Raw genomic sequence first — 24,492 nt, 5'->3', positions numbered from 1 at the left:
ATATATTTCGTAAACCACATCAAATACTGACGAACCGATTCCACAGACCAAACGTGGGGAGAGGGGCTAGTGTAATTGTTTAATACAAACCATACAAAAATGCACGGAAGTATGTTTTTTAACACAAACTTACGTTCTTTTAAATGGAACCACGTTAGTTTTGTTAGCACATCTGAACATATAAACAAATACGTAATCAGTGCCGTTTGTTGCATTGTAAAATGTTAATTACATCCGGAGATATTGTAAACTATAGTTGACGCTTGAAACCTCAGACATTCAGTTGCGTGTTGTAACAAACACGGGCCACGGTCGGCGAGCAGCATCTGCAGGGACATGTTTACGATGACGACCGTGTTTACGAGTGTAGCTGTAGTGCACTGTTGTGGTTTGGTCTAGCTGTCGCAGTGTCCACATGTAGCGCTTGCTGCTATTGTTATTCTGCATTTGTCTCCACACGCAGACCAACTGTAGTACACCGTGTTACCAGACGTCTGTGATAGTGTAGTGTTGTAGAAACTGTGACCATGGTGTATTCGAACTCTGAAAAGGCGGAGATGGTACTTATCTATGGCGAGTGTCGACGAAATGCAGCTGAAGCCTGCAGGGTGTATGCAGAACGGTACCCGGACAGAGAGCATCCAACGTGACGCACATTGCAAAACATCTACCGCCAACTGTATGCAACAGGTATGGTCGTAGCACGCAAACAGGTCCGTAACAGGCCCGTCACACGAGAAGCGGGTGCAGTTGGCGTGTTAGCTGCTGTTGCCATGAACCCACACATGAGTACACGGGACATTGCGAGAGCCGGTGGACTGAGTCAAAGTAGTGTCATGCGCATACTGCATTGTCACCGCTTTCACCCGTTTCATGTGTCACTACATCAGCAATTACATGGTGATGACTTTAATCATCGGGTGTAGTTCTGTCAATGGGCATTAACAGAGAATACGTTGCAGTTCTATCTGTATACCGGTGAAGCGGGTTTCACAAACCATGGGGCAGTGAATCTACGGAACATGCATTACTGGTCCGTGGACAATCCTCGCTGGCTCAGACAGGTAGAGCGACAGCGACCGTGGACTGTAAATGTATGGTGCGGAATCATTGGCGACCACCTCATTGGTCCTCACTTCATAGCAGGGGCCCAAACAGCTGCAACATACATCGCGTTTCTACTGAATGATCTGCCAACGTTGCTCGAAAATGTCCCACTAGAAACGCGTCGACGTATGTGGTATCAGCATGATGGTGCACCTGCACATTCCGCAATTAACACTAGGCTGACACTTGACAGGATGTTCGACGGGCGTTTCATAGGACGTGGAGGACGCATAAATTGGCCAGCCCATTCTCCTGATCTTACACCTCTGGACTTCTTTTTGTGGGGTACGTTAAAGGAGAATGTGTATCATGATGTGCGTACAACCCCAGAGGATATGAAACAACGTATTGTGGCAGCCTGCGGCGACATTACACCAGATGTACTGCGGCATGTACGACATTCATTATGCCAGAGATTGCAATTTTGTGCAGCAAATGATGGGCACCACATTGAACATCTATTGGCCTGACATGTCGGGACACACTCTATTCCACCCCGTAATTGAAAACGGAAACCACGTGTGTACGTGTACCTCACCCCTCATGGTAATATACATGTGCGTCAGTGAAAAAGACCAATAAAAAGGTGTTAGCATGAGGATGTAATGTGCTGTTCCAGTCTCTTCTGTACCTAAGGTCCATCACCGTTCCCTTTGGATCCCTACGTAATTCGGTGCTCTCCGATACACACGATCGAACAGCGGAGGAGTGGTACTCAAGCGTCAACTTTAGGTTACAATATCTCCGGATGTAATTAACATTTTACAATGGAACAAATGGCACTGATTATGTATTTGTTTATATGTTCAGATGTGCTAACAAAACTAACGGGGTTCCATTTAAAAAAAACATAGGTTTGTGTTCAAAAACATACTTCTGTGCATTTTTTTATGGTTTGTATTAACCAATTGCACTAGCCCCTCTCCTCACGTTCGGTCTGTGGAATCGATTCATCAGTATTTGATGTGGTTTGCGAAATATATCCAGCAGTAATGTTAGGTGACTCACCCTGTATATGTAGACAAGAAACCACAGGTCTTTGGGGGATGATACCAAAAGGATATACAAGCTGAAGACAAGTATCTCTGGACTCAAACAAGCATCTAAACTATTGAACCAATGTTTCACCAATGTGTTCAGCCTGATAGAAACAAATGCAAATCCCTGTGTTTTTGTAAACAAGGGTGGACTCTTGACAGCTATAGCTATTCATATCAATGATGGTCTGGTTGTATCAGAGTCTAGAGGAAGTCATCAATCTGTTGTATGATTTGGAGCAGGAATTTGGTGTAACTACAAACACTGCTAGTCATCATGTAAATTTGCAAATGCAGATTTCAAGATGGCTCCATCATCTTAAATCAAGAGGCTGTGCTGATTGATTGACTGAGTGATTAACTGATTTATATATTTACTCATTCATAGTAAAATATGAATTGTATAGATGTCATCAATTGTTGATTAATGCTTCTTATTAAATAAATATATATGGTTTCTTACAGATTTATTGTTCTTATAATTAGTCTTACAGTACATTATTTATAATTGTGCCACATAGTGTTGCTTAATGTTTGGGGTATTCAGGAATAGATCAGATTATATTTAGTTTTTGTTCCACAGACCAAACAAATGAGATGATTCTCTTGTGTGTGGAACATGTCAGAAAGTATTACATAAGAAACATAAAACATTTGAATATAATACTTACTACCATGGTCATTTGTCAGGAGATTATCAAAATACGTGAATACATTACAGTAACTGGAACTGATAGTATTTACAGAATTAATATGGTGTCAGAATGGAACATTGTTAATTACTTTTAATAAATTTAGCATACACGAATTACCTAATCTTGACTGTTGTGACAAAGTGCTGTCAAAACTGAAATCTGACAGACTTTTTACAAATGCTGGTCTAACAGTCCAAAAAGTCTTTAAACTCTGTTTATCTGAAACCAAGTTTTTAATGGTTGCTGGCAATTTATTGAAAATGTTTGTTCCTGAATATTGGACCCCTTTTTGGACCAAGGTAAGTGATTTTAGGTCCTTATGTAGAGTGTTCTTATTCATAGTATAAATACTATGCATTGAGCTATTGGTTGGAAATAGAGATATATTACTTGTAACAAATTTCATTAAGGAATAAATATACTGAGAAACAGTGGTTAGAAAACAAAGTTCCTTGAACAGGATTCTGCATGATGTTCTTGAATGTGCATAACAAATTATTCTTATTGCATGGTTTTGCAAGCTAAACCATTTTGCTCAGTTTGATGAGTTACCCCAGAATATGATCCCATACGACATAATAGAATGAAAGTAAGCAAAGTATGCAAGTTTTTTTTTATATTTATATCTCCTACATCTGACATCATTCTCACAGCAAATACAGACTTTTTTAGGCACTAAAGCAATTCTGCGGTATGCCCTTCCCAATGGAATTTATTATTGAGTTGTAATCCCAGAAGTTTAATACTGTCAACCTCTTCGATTTGCGTGCCTTCATATATTATATATATATGCTGGAAGGAAATCTCTTACAGGCTATGAAATGCATATAGTGAGTCTTTTCAAAGTTTAATAACAGTGAATTAGCTTTAAACAATTGATTAATGTTAGTGAAAATTTAATTAGTAGCTATTTTTAAATCTGTACTTGATTTGCTGCAACGTTTGTATCATCTGCAAACAAAACAAACTTAGCATCTTACAATGCAACAGATGAGAAGTCATTAATGTACACAAGAGAAAGCAGAGACCCAAGATGGATCCTTGAAGAACACCACATGTAATTAATTCCCAATCAGATGGATACTGACTGCCTCCTGCATTGGTATTTTGCAATGACACCCTTTGTTTCCTGTTAGTTGAAAGAGGCTCAAACAATTTTGCAGTGTTGCCAGTGACACCATAATATTCTAATTTACTTAAGAGAATGCTGTAGTTCCCACAGTCAAAGGCTTTTGACTGGTCACAGAAAAGGCCAGTAGCCTCTAATTTATTATCTAATGAATTAAATACAGTCCCCATATAAGTGTAAAGAGCTTTCTCTATATCAGAATCCTTAAGAAAACCAAACTGTGACTTGTACAATATATTATTTGCAGTCAGATGCTTAAAGAGACACTTGAACACAACCTTTTCAAATATTTTTGAGGAAGACAACAAATGTGAAACAGCTCAATAACTTGTTTGCATCTCTTTCTTCCCCTTCTTGTAAAGAGGCTTAACTTCAGCATGTTTCAGCCACTCAGGAACTATTACACTGATAATAACTTTATTAAACAAAGAACTAAGGATAGAATGCAACTTGCATGAACATTCTTTGATTAACTTTGTTGTGTTATCATACCCATTAGAATACTCAGATTTTAAGGATTTTATGATGGATGCTATTTCTTTGGGAGACGTGAGTGTCATATCCATTTTACTGAAGTTATTTTTAAAGATTGGTTTCAGATACTTCATTGCACTGTTCACCAAACCTGACAACCCCAAGCTGTCAGTAACAGAAATGAAGTACTTGTTTATGAGGTTTTCAACACTACATGCACTTGTTACCAAAGTCTCCTTTAATTTTAGAGCTATCTGTTCCTCTTCCTTTTTGGACCCACCTGTCTCTATCTTCACTATATCCCATACAGCTTTTATTTGGTGCATGGTGTAATTATCTTTTTCTCATAATAAAGCTGCTTCGATTTCTGAATTACTTGCTTCAGTATTTTGCAGTATTCTTTGTAATGCATTACAATGCTAACATCAGAGCTGTTCCTAGATGGTAGATACAGTCTCCTTTTTGTCCCACATGATATCTTTATTCCTTGTGTAATCCACAGTTTACTTTTTGACTTCTGTGTGATTTGAGTTACCTTTCATGGAAAACAATTTTCAAAAGTGGAAATAACTTTTTAAATAAATTCTTTCTATTTTCCACTTGAGTCAGATGTATCATAAACATCTATCCAGTTTATGTCTTTGAGCAATTTCCTGAATTTCTCAATTTTTGACTGATTTATTATGCTCCTGTACTCAAATTTAATAGATTTTTTGTCCTGACAAGTTTCAATATTTAACACAAGATGCTACACGTCATGATCAGATAGCCCATTTACTATTGGTTTTGTGATATGACTTTTTTCCCTAGATTTGTCTATGAAGATGTTATCTTTAGCAGTCACAGAGTATTTACATATGCCAGTTGCAAAGTTTACAGTAGCAACTAAATTGATTGATAGTGTTACTGATGGCAATAATTGTTCACTGAAGAGCTTTTAAATGAATCCACATTAAAATCACCAGCAACCACTTTTTCCTCGATTTTTTTACTGTGAGATGGGACACCATAGATTCCAGATTTTTTATGAAGAGATTAAAATTTCCTGAAGGTGATTTGTATATACTTACTAATATAAAGGAATTTTATGAAATAATATTTCTGTTGCACAAGGTTCAATGTGCTGCTCTGAGCAAAATTCATTAATATCAATATTCTTGAAATTAAAACAATCTTTCCTCCATATTTTCTATACAGAAGTAGGAAGCTAACTTGAATCCTGTAACATTTAACACATCTATACCAGTGGTCACATGATGTTCAGAGAGGCAAATTATATCAACTGCTTTGCCAAGCTCTAATTCTTTAACACAAATAAGGAATTCATTAAACTTACCCCTTAGTCCTCAGATATTCTGATGTAATAAGGATAACTGAGCTTTTGCACTGACTGAATTACAGCTGGATGAAGCTAATTTTCCTGTCAATTTTTGAGTATCTCTAGTTTCAATCAGAGGCTATCTGCATGAATTGTGTACCTTAAATTTTGCTCTCTAGCTACTTGTTTTATCAATTTGAATGTCATTTTCAACCTGTCTCTAAAAATCTTTTGTTGATGCTCTCCCTACCCTTAAAAACTGCTGTTCTGTCATGGTTAACCACTGGTAACCAGACAGCTTTCCCTTCCCTTTCATGTTGAGGTGAATGCTAAGTCTAGTATAGTCCCACCTGCTGATAGAGTCAACAGGAACGATACCAGTATGAGACCCCACACCTGATCCAAGCAGCTGTTCCACCTCTAAATTAACTCTGCTAACAGAAGAGCTTAAATGAGACTGGGGCACCACAGAACAGACACAAGACCAACATCAGTATGTTTCCAGAATGAGATTTTCACTCTGCAGTGGAGTGTGCATTGATATGAAACTTCCTGGCAGATTAAAACCGTGTGCCCGACCGAGACTCGAACTCGGGTTTCATCAGTATGTTTCATTGCTGAAGCTACCTTAACCCCCCAGGTGACTCTCCATTCAATAATTCTGGTTCCTGTCTATGCTGTTGCCTGCCCAACCCACTATTACCATGGTGTCTTGCTTTGTGAAGTCTTTGCGAAGTGAACCTACATCCTCTATCACCTGACCCAGATTTGCACTAGGTTTAAAAAAAACTCATGACCATATGAACTACCTAAAAACAAAACTTTCTTCTTCTTCACAACTTTTTCTGACTTCTTACTTTTCAAACACTTTTTGAAAGTTTGTTGATTCCTGTTTACTCGTACAGCTACTTGTAGCTCATCAGTTTCCAACTGTGATAACAGATGAAACCTATTTTCCACATTCACATCAACACTGTCTGAGAAATTCCTACTCTTATTTCTTGTATAATGTGTTGTCACTTCCCACCTCTCTTTTCCCTTCTCCTCCCTTAACCTTTCCAGAAAGGTATAATTTTGTCAAAATTAATGTGCTGATTATTAAATTATTGAAATTAAAATGTTTCAGTTTAGAAAAAAAGACAGGAAAAGTGATATTATAAATGTAGGTGCTATGCACCTATTCTACAAGTTTGTGTTCTGCTTTTGACATGTAAAGATACTATCCAGTTAGCCTATGACTAACTTATTACTTAAAATATACTATGCCACTCATCTGAAGATGTCTGTCATTTTAATCACTTGTCTGTAGAATATCTCATGAACAGTTCATCTGTTGTTAATAAATGATGAAAAAGGCATATAAATGTGTTTCAGTCATCACATAACAAGCCCATCCTCAGACAATGAGCAAGAAGCAAGAGGGAAAGATAAGCAAAATCTATTTTGTTTGTAATTATTTCCACCCAATGATAATTAAGTAGTGCAAAAAAGGTAAACATTTAGTCCTAAAATGCGCTTACTTTTTCTTGTGTTTAACTTTACTGCATACTGACTGGGATGGAATAATACAAACTCGTAAGTACTATAATGAGAATGTGATAGAATTGTGCACTGACTTTTTTGAGACAACTGGGAGGGCTGTGTCAGTTCAAAGAGTATAGACCTATCTCCATATGATCAATGTGGTCTCTAAACACCCAGTACAAGCCCATCAGCACCATGATTCACAAAGAAGGAGGGCAAAGAAACACTTGGAATGGAATCTGGACCAGTGGTGTGAGCATATTTTCACAGTTGACTGCAGGATTTGTTTGTTACTTAATGACTGTCATAGTAGGAGATGTATGTCTTTGGGATGCAGTACCACATGTTCAACAAGGGGGTGGTCAGTCTTGTTTTGGGTTGATATCATGTATAGATGTTGGATACCTCTCATCATTATCAAGGTTAGTTTGGGTGCTGTGTGCTAAGGGAACAGGATCTCTAACCTACTGTCCAGATCTAGCAATCTTTTAGTAAAGAATTAGTCTCTCAAGAGGTTAATGCACAAGTAAACCATTTGAAACTTATGAACATCTTTCACCAGCAAACAGGAATCAACAAAATGAAATGATCTATGGTATCTTCTTACGTGAAACAAATTATGCATGCTTCAGGACCAGCTGAAATATTGCAGTAACCCTTGTCATACACTGGACGACCTTAGCAGAGGCATTGTGAAAGGAAGGGACAGACCTCAGTGGCAAAATCTCAAATACCTTGTTGACAGCATCCAAAGAAGAATCCATGCACGGGGAGGAGCAAAGTAGAGTTTGATTTCACAGATGTGCAAAAATGTGTACTTCCAAACAAACAGCTTTTATTTTGTGATTTGTTAGTATCTCTCAGTGTATTTTCTGAGAGAACAGTTCATGAGTGTACTGCCTAATGAGCACAGTATTTCAATGAGCAATCCTGTTGCCATCAACAGATGAACTGATGAACTAACTTCTTGGGGGCATGCAGGTAACTTATATCCCCTCACCCAAAATCTCTGAGGCAGCATTCCATACATGGTTCATGAAAAGCTGGGCCAACTCTAATGACATCGATGCTGTTGACACATTAAACCCCAATCTATCTCTCTCTATCTCTCTCTCTCCCTCTCTCTCTCTCTCTCTCTCTCTCTCTCTCTCTCCCTCCCTCCCCTACCAACTCCTGGTGTATCCCAAATTCCCTGCCAATGCAGAAAGAAGCATGTAGATCATATAGTTTACACAGTCAAAGATCACTGTCATGAACATGGGTGGCAGACTTGTTTACTACAGCCAAGCAAGTCAATTATTGCAGAGCATATTTTTTTCTGAATTACACAGTATGGAATATGACTGTAGCACAAATTTTACACAAAATACAAATATTGGAACTTGTCATAAAAGAAGTCACCCAAATCAAATATGAAACAAGCACCAACCAATAAACTGCAACAGTGGTTACATTCTCAACAAGACCTGGGAACCCAACTCAGTATGATTAAGGAAAAGGATGTGGTATTCATCATATATAACAAAGTGACTTCTGAGAAGGTGGGGTGCCAAAAACTATGCTGCCTAATCTGCCTCTACAGCTGCAGCATACATCATCAGGTGCTGAGAGCATATGAAACATCATTCTGGAGAAATGAGGGGAGAGAACATAAGTCATCCACTGATCTCCTGGACATCAGTTCATCAGTGCATCAGATGACGATGAAATGTTTGCTGAAATATTGCGTCCATTAGACAGTGAGTACTAGCAGTTTGTATATGGACTGTTTGCATTTATTTTGGTTATTGTTTTGTTTTTACTCCACAGTAAATTGTTTTTGTTAGTTCCATTATTCTTTCATTCCCTGATCTCCTGAATCTAAGGCAACACACATTCACATATATGCAAGAGGGACAGAACTTTGAGCAGTTTACATTAAAAACAATGTTACTTATAAGATGCTCCTCTGAGGAATGTCTATAATAATGTACATTGAATCTAATAAGTCCTTTAGTAAAATTTTTACTTTATTTGTGCAACTGTGCTATCTCTGTTCTATATATGCTCTTTTCCAGATATGAACAGAATCAGTACTCTCCAAATCCTAATATTCTGGTGTCATTAAAGCATTAAAGAAAATCAACTATTACTCAGCTATCAAATGTCCTATGGACAACCTGAGTCTTTGCACTGCAGTCATGGAAATGCAGTCACTCTTAGTAAGTCAGTAATCTTAAAAGTACAAATGTTATTAGTGAAAACAGATTACTTGGAGAAAAATACTTTCTTTTCTTAAATTATATTGTGTGAGATAAAAAACTGCAGTAGTTTGGCATGCTGTGAAAAAAGCTGGCAATTTATAGAATTAAGTGATTGATTTTGCGGATGGTGATCATTCTAGTAAAGAAGGGAGAAATATGCTGTTTTACATTGAAACATCATCATATTATTTACCATTACTGGAATACTTGAAAGTACTGCTGCTTCATATAGTACAGAAACAGACTAAATGGACAGTGTATATATTTTTTATGTTACTAAGTCGACTTGTTCCACTATTATAAAGATAAACATGAGAGCACTGCAAATTATGTATAGCTGAGGTAATGCATTTGTTAAGCACTGACTTCAGATTCAGGAGGATGGAGATTAATGTTCTGCCAAAGCATCCTAATTTAGGTTTTCTATGGTTTTCCAAAAGCACTTAAGGCAAATATTGGGATGATTCCTTTAACAAGGTCATGGCCAACCAGCAGTCCTTTCCTCATTAAACATATATGTATATATTCACACATATGACTTAAGTTTTTTCTTGTATTAATCTGACATATCCTAAAGCATTGTAAAATTATCCTTTCACAATTAAATTACTACTACTAAGTTATCACTAACCTCTTGCCTTTATATTCAGGTAAGTGACCTGCAAGTATTGCTGCTAGTCCGGCTGCCCCAGCACCCTCCACAACACATTTTTCTAACTCCACAAGCCGCAAGATGGCAACAGCAATCCATTCTTCCTTCACAACTACCTAAAATTATGTTGGTATCTTAGAACACATGTTTAAGGGCAATACACTCACAAGCCAAAATGCTATAATCACTTGCTTAGTGGCATGTTCACCCACCTTTGAAGTGTAATACAACAATGCATGGCATGGATTCAACACGGCATTCGTAAAAATTAAGAGAAATACAACACCAGATGTCTATGTACAGGTCACACAATTCCCTTAAATTAAGGGTTGGAGTTTTTTGGACACTAAGGTAGCACCAGATAGCATCCCAGATGGGTTTCACTGCACTTAGATCAGGCATATTTGGTGTCCAAGACATCAACATGAGACGACTGTCATGCTTTTCAAGCCACTGTATCTTGATTTTGGTCTTATAACACAGACAGGTATCCTGCTAAAAGACATCATCACAGTTCAGGAAAATATCAAGCATAAAGGGAAGTGAATGGTCCACAATAATGTTAATGTACTCCACAGCTGTCATGGTGCCTTTGATTACTACCACAGGTACCATTACAGCTGAGATGAATGTCCTTCATTAGCATAATACTACCTCCAGCAGTTTGTGTGTATGCATCTGAGCAGCTGTTCACCTGCTTGACAGTGTATCCACACATGACCGTCAACCTAGTGTAATAAGAAAGAGAACTCATCCATCTAGTTGACATTTCCATTGACCTGTGACTAATCTTGATAATCTCATGCTCACTGGAATCTTAAATGATGATGGCATTGGGTCAACATAGGAACATATACGGGTCATCTGCTGCAGAGCATAATGTTCAACAAAGTGCAATGACTGGTGTCCTCTAAATCACTTATACCCACCCACACTTGTATTGTACCCTGTCATCTGGCTCATTGCCAACTGTCCTGCTTCACAGTGTGTGCAAGCCTCCAACTTCCACATTCTGTGATGAGGCATGAAAATCCAATAGCTTCTCATCTGGTCATGGCTTCTCTGTCCTTCAATTACTTTCCACAGATGCTCATGACTGTAGCACATAAACAACTAACCAGCTTCACTGTTTCTGGAATGCTCATATCCAGGCATTGTGCCATAACATCTAGCCTCTGTCAAACTTACTTACATCTGTGGATTTCCCCATCTGTAGCCTGTGTCTTCACTAGAATGATTCCTCATTTGTCTCTATTGTGCTTATATGCTTTCCTTAGCACGTCATGTGCCCATAGTGCCATCAGGTCGTGTTCATCTCACACTGGGAAATGCCTAATGTTTTGGCTCATGTGTAATGTGGCTTTTACAGCATTTACACTGAAGAGCCAAAGGAACTGAAACACCTGCTTAATATTGTGTAGAGCTCCTGCGAACATACAGAAGTGGCACAACATGACATGGCATGGACTTGACTAATGTCTGAAGTAGTGCTGCAGGGAATTGACACCATGAATCCTGCAGGGTTGTCCATAAATCCATAAGAGTATGAGGGGGTGGAGATTTCTTCTGAACAGCATGTTGCAAGGCATCCCAAATATGTTCAATAATGTTCATGTCTGGGGAGTTCAATGGCCAGCAGAAATGCTTACACTCAGAAGAGTGTTCCTGGAGCCACTCTGTAGGAATTCTGGGCATGTGGCATGTCACATTGTCCTACTGGAATTGCCCAAGTCCATTGGAATGTACAATGTGCACGAATGGATGTAGGTGATTAGTCAGGATACTTACGTACATGTCACCTGTCAGAGTCATATCTAGATGTATCAAGGGTCCCATATCACTCCAACTACACATACCCCACACCATTACAATGCCTCCACCTGCTTGAACAGTCTCCTGCTTACATGCAGGGTCCGTGGATTCATGAGGTTGTCTCTGTACCCATACACATCCATCCACTTGATACAATTTGAAACGAAACACTTCCGACCAGGCAACATGTTTCCAGTCATCAACAGTCCAATGTTGGTGTTTATGGCCCAGGCAAGACATAAAGCTTTGTGTCATGCAATCATCAAGGGTACATGAGTGGGCCTTCAGCTCCGAAAGCCCATACTGATGTTTCATCGAACGGTTTGCACGCTGACACTTGTTGACGGCCAAGCATTGAAATCTGCAGCAATATGAAGGCTGGACTTCTGCCACATTGAACATTTCTCTTGAGTCATTGTTGGTCGTATTCTTGCAGGATCTTTTTCCAGCTGCAGCGAAGTTGGAGATTTGATGTTTTATCAGATTCCTGATATTCACGGTACACTCGTGAAGTGGTTCATACAAGAAAATCCCAACTTCATCGCTACCTCGGAGATGCTGTGTCCCATCATTCATGCACTGACTATAACAGCACTTTCAAACTCACTTAAGTCTTGATAAGCTGCCTTTGTAGCAGCAGTTACTGATCTAACAACTGCACTAGACACTTTTGTTATGTAGGCGTTACCGACCGCTGTGCCATATTCTATTCAAAGTTATAATATAAGAAAAATTATTTTCCCACTCACTGAAACATTGAAAACTTATCCATTTTCCTACAGACATACTTTTTCTTTCCTTAAGAATTTTTCATATTATCAGTTTTGGAACAGAGTTTTCTGGTGATATCATCAAAACAGCATGGAATTCCAAAAGGGTTTTATGTGCTAAAATGTTTTTGTATTTTGTACTGTTTTAATGATATCATGAAAAAATTGTGAACTGACACTTTGAAAAATGATCAATGAAAGAAAAAGGAAGTTTGTAGGACAATGAATGAGCTTTTAATGTTGCAGTGAGAAAGTAAAATACTTCGAAGCTTTTGGACAATAGCTTACAGCACTCACTGTTTCTTTCTCAAGCCTGTCTGAAACATATATTCCTGCTCAGAGGGTTTGCCTCCTTGTCTGTACAAGTACTACTATCATTTAGGGAAATGTGTGAACTATCATCTGTTTTTTACAAAAATATCCTGTTGTAGTCATTAGATTATAACTTCATCAGTACAATAAACAACCTGGCCAATTATAGTAATTTGTTGATTACCAACTTACAAGAACACCATAGAAAGAATAGTTTCATGCATAAAAATCCAGACTGTGAATATTTCTATACAGATCCCTTAATATAGGATAGTATTGTACAGTTATCTCCCAGTCAGGAAATTTTGAAAGAGGCACTGAAATTTGAGAATCTTTCTCTTGATTAGATTTTATGAATAGTGCAATCATTATAAGTAGCTCAGGCACCCAACCAACATTTTTATTGAATGCCACGAGTGGGTGTAGATAAACTGTAGGACAGTTCAGATTTCTAGTTCATTGCATGATCACCCTCATTGTAGTGTATGAACATCTTAAGAGGCACTGAAAGAACGAGCCTACACAAATGAGTCAACACAAGAGGTCTGGCATGTGTCACCACCATGTTCAGAATGTTTCATACTAGAGCTGCACTCCTACTCCACTTGACATATGAGCACCATGGTACAAACAATGGCATATAGCAAGGCTTTGTTGAAATCAGACAAACTGACCATGCAAATCTGCATGGTCTGAGTTTTTACAAACAAACAAGTTAACAATATTGCCTCTTACCTACTTTATTAACTGTTTAGGCTCTTGCCAGTGCCTTCTTAAGTGTGGAAAGCTTTAAATTCACAATGGTGGCCAATTAAATGGAGAATTCTCCTCAACAGCCACACTATAGAAGTCACTTTCTGAGTCTGCTACTCTGACAGCTCCAAATTTTTTTAGCTTAATTCTGTAATTTAAAAAAAAAATTCTGTTAAGAGTTTTGCTTCAGAAGTAACTGAGTGCATCTTTCATGACCATACTTTCCCAGCTTGATAGTTGTTGCTTACTTGCTGAGACTTTTTTGAAACACAGACATATGAAGGCATTACCATTCCTTCCATATGAGGGATGTATGCTGGCCCATATGGTGAAGGTAAAGAACCAACAGATGTCAACAGCACTGTGTGGCATATATATTCTTATTTATGGGATACTATAGTCCCTGAATGCTGATGAAAACAATATGAACAAATCCATAAGCAAAGTTTTTCAGCTACAATGCAAGAGAAATCATTCACTAACCAACTACTTAAATGCCAACATGGAGAGAATGAAGACTAGAAGCTGCTAAATGAGGTCGATATATTCCTTATGCTCAATTGGATTCCTCCTTGACAACATTTTCGTCCCTTTTTTCTCCTGGGTTCGGCCGTGCAAACGACTTCAAAGCTCATATCACTCTCAAAACCACTGCTCGGCCTAAGTTTTTTCGGTCTCGGCCCATTCCTGTGGCCCTTCGTGATCAGGTCAAATGGGAGCTGGATCGTCTCTCTGCTTCAGGGGTCTTGCTTCCTGTCACTTCCAGTGAGTGGTCCTCTCCTGTTGTTGTCATTGCTAAGCCAAATGGTGCTATTCGTCTCTGTGGCGATTTCAAGGCCACTGTAAATGCTAAATGCCTTATCGACACTTACCCTATGCCTCAACCTGAAGAATTGTTCACTAAACTTGTTGGAGGCCAGTATTTTTCTAAACTTGACCTGTCAGAAGCTTATCATCAACTTCCTCTAGACGCTGCTTCCTGGCAGTTTCTGGTCCTTAACACGCCTTTCGGCCTCTATCAATACCAATGATTGCCATTCGGGGTTGCCAGTGCCCCTGCTCTCTTTCAGCGATTCTTGGAACAATTATTGCTCACTGTCCCTGGGTGTATAAATTACATGGATGACATTGTTGTCACTGGCTCCACCACTGAAGAACATCTTCAGAATCTCTGCACACTTTTTCATGTCTTACAGACTGCCGGTCTTAAGCATAATCTTCAGAAATCAAAATTTTTTCAGGCACCTATCATGTACTTGGGGTTGGAACACTCTCGGGATGGTATTTGTCCACTTCAGCAAACTGTTGCTGTGATCAATGCCCTTCCTCGCCCTACATCTGTTAAGAAACTGCAGGCCTTCTTGGGTAAAATAGCATACTATCACAGGTTTTTACCGTCTGCTGCTTCGGTGGCTCTGCCGTTGCATCGCCTGTTGCATAAAAACATGCCTTTTCACTGGTCCACGTCATGCGATGCAGCTTTCCAGAAATTGAAGACTATTCTGAAACAGGCCTCGTGCCTGGCTACTTATCGCCTGGCCAACAGCTTGTTCTTGCCATGGATGCCTCTCACTACAGGGTTGGTGCAGTCCTTGCGCATCATTTTTCTGATGGTTCTGAACAACCCATTGCTTATGCCTCCAAAACGCTCACGGATGCCCAACAAAAGTATTCTCAAATTGAAAAAGAAGCCTTGGCCATTATCTATGCTCTTCATAAGTTTGGTGTTTTTCTCTATGGATCCAAATTTCATCTTGTTACGGATCATAAACCACTTGTTTCCTTGTTTCATCCAACAACGTCACTTCCCGACAAGGCTGCACACCGCCTCCAGCGTTGGGCTCTTTACTTGTCACCTTTCAATTATGAGATTCATTTCCTGCCAACACCTCAACATGCAAATGCTGATGCACTGTCTCGCCTTCCCATGGGTCCTGATATGGCATTCGATAGGGACGAATGTTTGTGTTTCCACCTGGATGTTGCCGAGCAGTGGGTTGTGGACGGGTTCCCCATCACCGGGGACCGGCTGGCGGCTGCTACGGGTTCTGACCCTACCCTCTCCCGGGTTTTACGCTGTATTCAGAAGGGTTGGCCAGATCATCCGTCCACTAAGACTTCTGATCCGTTGCGGAACTACTACGCTTTGCGTTACCGTCTCACGGGAAGGGAAAGGTGTTATCCTCCTTTCCACCGAAAATGCTTCGCCATGTGTTGTGGTCCCTGCGTCTTTGCGTGCTTCGGTCTTGCGCCTCCTTCACCAAGGCCACTGGGGTGTCTCTCGCACAAAATCTCTTGCGCGCCGTCATGTGTACTGGCCCGGCATTGACTCTGAAATCGCACACATGGTTGCTGCCTGTGGCCCTTGTGCGTCACAGGCCGCCACCCCGAAGTCATCTTTGTCACCATGGCCTTCGCCTATGAAACCCTGGGAGCATATTCATGCTGAGTCCATGCGACCTTTATTAGGTACTTATTGGCTTCTCATTATTGGCGCCTACTCTAACTTTCCTTTCATTGTCCATTGCACATCGCCTACCACCGCGGCAACCACCAATGCTCTAGCTCACATTTTCTCTTTGGAAGGCCTTCCCTCTACTCTTGTTACTGATAATGGTCCGCAATTTGCCTCTTCCGATTTTGCAGATTTTTGTGCCCATCACGGCGTCATGCATGTCACGGCCCCTCTGTTCCATCCATAGTCAAACAGTGAGGCTAAACGACTGGTCCACACATTTAAGGCTCAGATGAGGAAACTCCTGACTTCTTCTGCTGCTGATGATGCACATCTCCAATTTCTGGCTTCTTACCATTTCACTCCCATGGGCGACCACAGCCCGGCTGAGCTCTTACATGGCCGACAGCCTCGCACGCTACTTCATCTTCTGCAGCCTTCCACCTCACGGCTGCGGGTGCCTTCGCTTGGCTGGTTCACCGCTGGCGACCTTGTATGGGTACGGGGATATGGCAGGCAGCCAAAATGGAGTCCTGGCCACATCTTACGACACCATGGCCGACGCCTGTATGAAATCCAGACAGACACGGGTGTTGCAGTGCGTCATTCGGACCAGCTTCGGCCTCGTGTGCTGGCAACGCCTGTTCCGGTTGCTGCTACACCACCTTCGGCTCTACCTGATGCTCGGGATCATGGAATCTCTCATTACTCTCACCATCATACCGGTGCCAGCACAATAACTGACACCAACGTGCCCATGCAGGAACCAGATGACTACCATCTGTCGGAGCAACTCTACTCACCTCCTTCTCCTACGGACGTGGACACATCGCCCATGTTTCCTGTTATAACAACCAGACTTGCCGCAATGGGCAGATTGGTGCATGGGGCCCCAGCAGATTCGACCCCCACGTCTCCTGTCATCTCAACCCATTATCATCGGGGACACTTCCATCCGTATGGGAAGCCTCCTCCTCGAGACTTTACGGCCAGTCAAACAACACCTATGGATGTTAGCAATCTACAGGCCACCTCCATCAAGACCTGTGCAAAAACTTCAAAGAGGGGAAAAGTGTTGTGACTCGCCGACCTTTCAAAGTGCTGCCACGCAGTTACGCGTGTCTTCTACATGCGGCGCTGTCTGCCAGCCATGCAGCAGCAGCGCCACCTAAGCGGCCAGCCCGGCCGCTAGACTCAGACTCAGTTATGATTTGACTGTTAAAGTGACACATGTCTTACTCTGTTTACTTGATCTGTGACTTTCATGTATTGTATCATCCTTGAAATATATTTGTTCAACTTGAAGTTATAACAGTTTCACACTTGAATTGTGATTATTTTCAAAATTCAATACTGTAGTCTTGTAGCACTGGTTTTACTGATTCCAAAAGTTCCTATTTGCAACAAAATAACTTTTTAGTTGTTTAATTAAACAAATTGGAAAGTTTCGTTTTCTTGAAACTTTTGGCAGGCTTTGAGAATCCCTATGTACATTAAAATCAACCTCAGAAAGTAGTATTTATTATTTTTGGCATTTTCTAATTATACAGCTATTAGTTAAATTTATGTCATTACATATTGTATCTTTGTGTCTTAATTTTCCTGATTTTGATGTTAATATTCAAAATGTAACAGTCTGTGCATCAATATTTTGTGATTTATAATATTATGCTCATCTATAAATAAGCCTGCTGCACAGTGCCACAGGCAGTCTGAAGTCATCATTCAGATTTTACAGTTACTACATGTGAGTCAGCATTTCATCATCAGTTTGTAACTGTCTATCTGAATCAGTCTGTATTTAGCCACCAAAATGTTCATTTTGTTCCCAAATAGTGTAAATTCATGTATTGGTCTGCCACCAGAGAAATTTGAATATGAGATGCAGTATGTTCTATAGTACTGTAGCTGACATGAAGTCTCTGTTTCCTCTCCACATAGGCATGATGGCTAAAGAAATCTATATTGGTAATACCAATTGAGCTATTATTGAGTGCACTCTGCAATGCAATGACAATATCCTTGGTAACAGCTTCAAACACAGATGGTTTGAATTCATCCACTCAGCAACAGTACCTGAGAACTTGCAGGAGGGCAGCTGCTCCACAACATGTATGCAGTTCTCACTACCCACCTAGTCTTAAGTTGAATCCAAAAGAAAAAAAAGGCTGGAGGAAGGAAACAACTTTGATCTGTTGAAAAAATCATTGTGTTCTTCTTGAAGTGGCCACTTTATATTAATCACTGTTGTTACTGTCTAGCTCTTGATTCCTCCCTCACTTCATTTTCACTCTCCCTCCTCACTTTGGCCACCAATTTAATATTCAGTCATCTTCATTTTATGACCCTCTTTAATGTTTTGTGTATTTTTCTCTTAAGCCATTCATTTGTTTCTTCTTGTCTTTTTATTAAATGTTGTTGTCCTTTAATGCCACCTCTAGGTTTCTATACTCAGTTTTCCACTTCATCATTTCTGACTTTTTTCCCCTTCTGCCTTCTCCAACACTAAAAAATTTTCTTTTGTTAGTGTTGTTATTATAATTCTTTTCTTCTGTGGTGCCCTTTTTGGTGTGTGCACATGTCTGTAGCCATTTGGTAAGTATGAGTTTTTCTGTCTTAATTCAGTTGCACACCATTTTTCATTTTTGAACTTTTCAATAAACAGTTTTGCTATGAATCAAGTAAATACGAGGGCTATCCATAAAGTACATTACGTTTTGGAATTAAAAATAAATAAAGTATTGGAATTTTTTTTTATTATATACAGATGAAAGCCACACTTAAATACTACTTTTCTACATAGTTGCCATTTAAATTAAGGCACTTATCGTAGCGATGGACGAGCTTGGAAATTCCTTCGTCGTAAAATTTGGCTGCCTGTGCCTTCAACCACGTGGTTACCTCTTCTTGAAGCTGTGCGTCGTCATCAAAATGCTGCATAGCCCACCACTTCTTCATTGCTGGGAATAAGTGAAAGTTGCTCGGTGCCAGGTTGGGACTGTACGGTGCATGAGGAAACAACTCCCACTTAAAAGATTCGAGAGCTTCACGAGTGGCATTTGCCGTGTGGGCCCGGGCGTTGTCGTGAATCAGCAAGATTTTTGAGCCCAACTTTCCCCTGCGCTTGTTTTGTATTGCTCTTCTGAGGTTGTGCAGAGTTTGTCAATACCTTTGAGAGTTTATTGTAGTGCCTCTTTCCAGGAAATCCACAAAAATCACACCTTTTCTGTCCCAAAAGACAGTCACCATCACCTTCCTTGCCGGCATTGTGTGCATGCATTTCTTGGGTTTTTGGGGGGAATTTGTGTGCCCCCACTGCATTGACTGCAATTTTGTCTTGCAGTTCACATGCTTAACCCATGTTTCATCACCAGTAATGATGCGATCGAGTAATGAGTCGCCATCTTTCTCATAAGCATCCAAAAACATTAACGCTGCAGCCATTTGCTGATTTTTGTGAATCTCTGTCAAGATTTTTGGTATCCATCTTGCACAAAACTTGTGGTAACCAATCTTTTCGGTAATGATTTCGTGCAACAAACTTCATGAAATTTGTGGAAAACTCATAGAGAGTTCCGTTATTGTGAAATTACAGTTTTCACGGACTGCGGCATTGACTTTTTCGACAAGTTCAGCAGTCACTATGCTGGGTCTTCCACTTCGCTCTTTGTCATGAACGTTACTTTGACCATTTGTAAATTTTATGACCCATTGACGCACTCCACCTTCAGTGATTATGTTGTCCCCATACACTTCACAAAGCTGCCGATAGATTTCTATCGGTGTACAGTTTTTTGCAGTCAGAAACCTTAACACAACACACACTTCACACTTCGCGGCATTTTCAATTAACGCTGACATTTCAAACTGTCACAGTAACTCAACGGAGTACAGCACGAACCTCTCACTAGCACGGCAGGATACTGACTGAGCGGCGGAATGCCATGACACCAAGATGGCCGCGCTAGCCCCGCCCCTAATGGACACAAACGAAAATGTAATGTACTTTGTGGATAGCCCTCGTAATTTATTGTCCCTAGATAATACATAAAAAATGATGATCATCAGTGTAATATTGAACTAATAAAATATTATGAACAGTACTGGTTATTATGTAGATTGTTGCAGTCATACAGTTTGAAACAATCCAAATGACTACTCACCATTTTGTCAATCAGTGGAGCAGCAGTTACAAATGCATTGTATCCCACCTTTGGGACAGCAAGACCATCTGCCAAGGTGGACTGAATTGGTGTGTACACTGGTTTCTTTGATTTCAAAGCACTTGAAAAACTGGCACACTTTTCTGACTCCACTCCCTATGGCAGATCAATAAATTTTATCAACAGAGGTCCAAATAAAACTATGTTAAAGGACCTAGGAGCTGAAATGAAAATGAGCCACAGGGAATTCATAAAAATCCAGTAATAGGTACTGAAATACTTAGCACAAACAAAAAGAGTGGATAATTTTATGTTGTTAATTATATAACTGTGTGATAATCATTTTTAAGCTACATCAGATGAGTGTACATATGGAGTCTTTGTGAAACTTATTCGTAATATATTGCTACAAAGTCAGAGAAACTTAAAATCCAGTATTCTTGTTAGTTTTAAAATGCTTATCTGATGATGCCCTCATTTTATCATCATGTGACAACATAAGGTCCCACCACATTAAAGTGTATAATCCATAATATCTTTACTAATTTGTCATCTACATCTACAGACATTCTCCACAGACCACCATGCAGTACATGTCAGAGGGTACCCTGGACCACTGCTAGTCATTTCCTTTCATGTTCCACTCACAAATAAGGAAAAATGACTGTATACATTCCATTGTATGAGCCCTAATTTCACCTATCTTATCTTTGTGGTCCTTATGGGAGATGTATGTTGGCAGCAGTAGAATTTTTATGCTGTAGTTTCAAGTGCCAGTTCTCTAAATTTCCTCATTAGTGTTTCTCAAAAAGAGCATCACCTTTCCCCCAAGGATTCCCATTTGAGGTCATGAAGTATCTCTATAATACTTATGTGCTGTTCAAACCTACTGGTAACAAATCTAGCAGCCAGCCTCTGAAATACTTCAATTTCTTCCTTTAATCTGACCTAGTGTGGATCCCAAACACTTGAGCAGTACTCAAGAATAGGTTACACTAGCGTCCTATATGTAGTCCTCTTTACAGATGAACCACATTTTCTCAAAGTTCTCACAATAAACCAAAGTTGACCATCTGCCTTCCCTACCACACTCCCCACATGCCAGTCCCATTTCATAGTCTTTTTCATTGTACCTGTCTGTGACTCAATACCTGCTCTATGTGGTGAGTAGCAATCTATCCTTTCCATATTATGGTTATTCTATCATGGACTTTTACTGTCTAATACTGATTTTATATGATTGTCCCATTTCATATTGTTTCTTAGCATTATTCCTAAATATTAATATGAAGTGACATGCTCAAGATGTACACCATAAATCTTGTAATAAAATATTATCAGATTCTTTCACTTTGTTATAGGAATTATAGTACCGATATCTTGCACTCATCAATATTTAGAGAGACTTGCACTCTGAAAGTTAGACCGTTGGACTTCAGACCCCCCAACCTTCCCCCTCTCCCACCCTATTCCATATTATCATGTGAGGTTTCTACTGTATAGATTTCTACATGATCCTTCATGACAAACATATCAGTAAATCTTGGCACCCATATACTTGTCCTTCCACACATTTGGTGTTAAATTGGAAGTGAAAAATACATTGCCTCAGTGCACTAGATCAGCTGACGATGATTTCTCAGCCTGGTGCCAAAATATCATGCCATTTTGCATCGTAATATGGTAACAGAAAGACCTGGTGGAATGTAAATAATAGAAAAAGGATTTGACCAAAATAAGCAAAGTTCTCAGAATTGTTTATGTACCTTTTGACAACTGAGTGCCTCTAATATTTGATGAATTGTTATATTTATTCCTTCAATTATTTATTATGCCATTCCAAAAGTTATGTCTGGTAATAGACATGAGACAGAGCATTTGAATACCAAATGATTACTTTTTAATCTGATGTCCAAATATTGTGCCATTTCAATAGTTACATCTGGTGAAATGGTTGAGTTTTATTTTTAATCTGAGGTTTATTTTAAGCCAGTTTTACAGTACGTAATTAGTATAAACTTTAATTAGACCACTGAGAACTAAATGAAGACGTTCACATGTGATTTTTGTGTTACACTGTTGTTTGAATTTTGAACAAATTAACTATTGACTAATAGTAATTTTTTCTCTTCATTCTCAGGCATAAGTTGATCCATCGTTACACACTTATTTTTCTTTTGTCTTCTTATGCTAATTCTGCATGGATGAGGCTGAGTAGTCTGTGAAATATGAAACTCACCAACTTAATATAAAGTGGCTATGAACTGTATCTCTGATCTAGGGAATAATATTTGTAACCTAAGGGAATAATCAGATGTAGATAAGACCCATAGGGATTCACAGAAATTTTAAGGTTGTCATTAATAAACCAAATGGTTTTACATAGTACATTGAATCAAAGTACAGGTTGCAGACAAGTAAATTAAATTTAAATAGTTTTCACTGCAGGAACAGTGAGAAATGTATGGAGAACAATGGGAGCATTATAACAGTCACAAAATTCCTCAAAAAATATATGTAATGTTAAGCTAGATACTAACATAAAAATAATGGCCTAGTTAATAATTATTTCTAAGATGAATTTCTTTTAGTGACTAAAACATGTATTCTGAAGCAAGTAAAAGAATTTAATCTCAGTAATAACCTTGAGGCACTAGAGAGACCAAAGTCCCAAGCCCACAAATTTGATAGAACTGTTAACCTTGTAACAACACAGGAAAGCCTCTGCAGAATTTGGAGAGAGAGTAGAAGAGTCAGTGGAAACTTAGGCTTAGGGACAGCCCATGAGGTGATCTCAAGTGACTCAGTTGTTATGTTTTGGTTCACGCCCCAGCTATGCACATAGTTTTAACTTTCCATATCCCATGTACTTATTATTTGCTCATCTAGGAAAACAGGCTACAGTGGAATGAATCACACAATACTATGCAGTGGAATTATGGGCAAAATTTAAGCAGGTTGTAAATTGTGGTCTGGAGAGTTATGCGTCTAGTAAGTGGATAAAGGATGGAAAACAACCACCATGGATTAACAACGAATTTTGTAAGATGCTGAGGAAGCAGAGGCTGTTGCACTCTAGGTTAAAAAGGGGACAAACAAACAACAACAATCGAAGGTTAGTAGAGATTCAGGTGTCTGTGAAAAGAATTATGTGAGAATCATAGAACAACTACCACCATCACACCTTAGCAGATCTGGCAGAGAACTCGAGAAAATTCTGGTCGTATGTAAAATCGCTAAGTGGGTCTAAGGTTTCCATTCAGTCCCTTGTTTACCAGTCTGGTGTGGCAATTGAAGGCAGAAAAACAAAAGTTGAAGTTTTAAACTTCACATTCAAGAAACTGTTAATGCAAGAGAACCATACAAACATACCGCCATTTGGCCATTGGACAGACTACTGTATGGATGACATAGAAATAAGCATACCTGGTGCAGAGAAGCAACTTAAAGATTTGAAAACAAATAAATCACCAGGTCCTGATAGAATCCCAGTTTGATATTTCAAAGAGTACTCTCACCATTGGGCCCTTACATAGCTTGAATTTATTGTGAATCTCTCACATGCGACAACGTCCCAAGTGATAGGAAAAAAGTGCAGGTGACTCTAATATAAAGAAAGGTAAAAGAATGGATCCGCAAAATTACCAATCAATATATCTAACTTGTGTTTGCTGCATAATCCTTTAACAGATTCTCCGTTTGAATATAATAAACTTTCTTGAGGCTAAGAAGCTTATGTCCATGAATCAGCATGGTTTTAGAAAGCATCGCTTGTGCAAAACTCAGTTTGCCCTTTTCTCACATGATATACTGAGAACTATGGATGAAGGGAAATAGGCAGATTTCATATTTCTAGGTTTCCAGAAAGTATTTGACACAGTGCCCCATTGCAAGCTGTTAATGAAGGTACAAGCAAATGGAGTAAGTTCACAGATATGTTAGTGGCTTGAAGACTTGTTAAACAACAGAACTCAGTATGTTGTCCTCAATGGCAAGTGTTCATCACAGACAAGGGTATTGTCATGAGCGCCCCAGGGAAGTGTGATAG

General features: G+C 39.4%; 1 protein-coding gene across 2 annotated transcripts in view; it reads right to left on the bottom strand.

The window, feature by feature from the left end:
• LOC126249737 (L-threonine ammonia-lyase) overlaps window positions 1–24,492 on the bottom strand; it is a 224,424-nt gene that overhangs the window by 25,580 nt on the left and 174,352 nt on the right. For both annotated transcript variants that reach the window (XM_049951415.1, XM_049951416.1), the window contains 2 exons: window positions 20,445–20,600; window positions 10,159–10,295 (listed from right to left, as the gene is read on the bottom strand). In XM_049951415.1, coding sequence (XP_049807372.1) covers window positions 10,159–10,295; window positions 20,445–20,600 — 293 coding nt within the window. The remainder of the gene's footprint in view (window positions 1–10,158; window positions 10,296–20,444; window positions 20,601–24,492) is intronic.

The sequence above is a fragment of the Schistocerca nitens genome, chromosome 3 (assembly GCF_023898315.1).
Source record: "Schistocerca nitens isolate TAMUIC-IGC-003100 chromosome 3, iqSchNite1.1, whole genome shotgun sequence".
In the NCBI taxonomy this organism is placed as follows: Eukaryota; Metazoa; Arthropoda; class Insecta; order Orthoptera; family Acrididae; genus Schistocerca; species Schistocerca nitens.
Note: the sequence above shows the minus strand (reverse complement) of the source record. Positions and strands in the feature narration are given on the sequence as shown.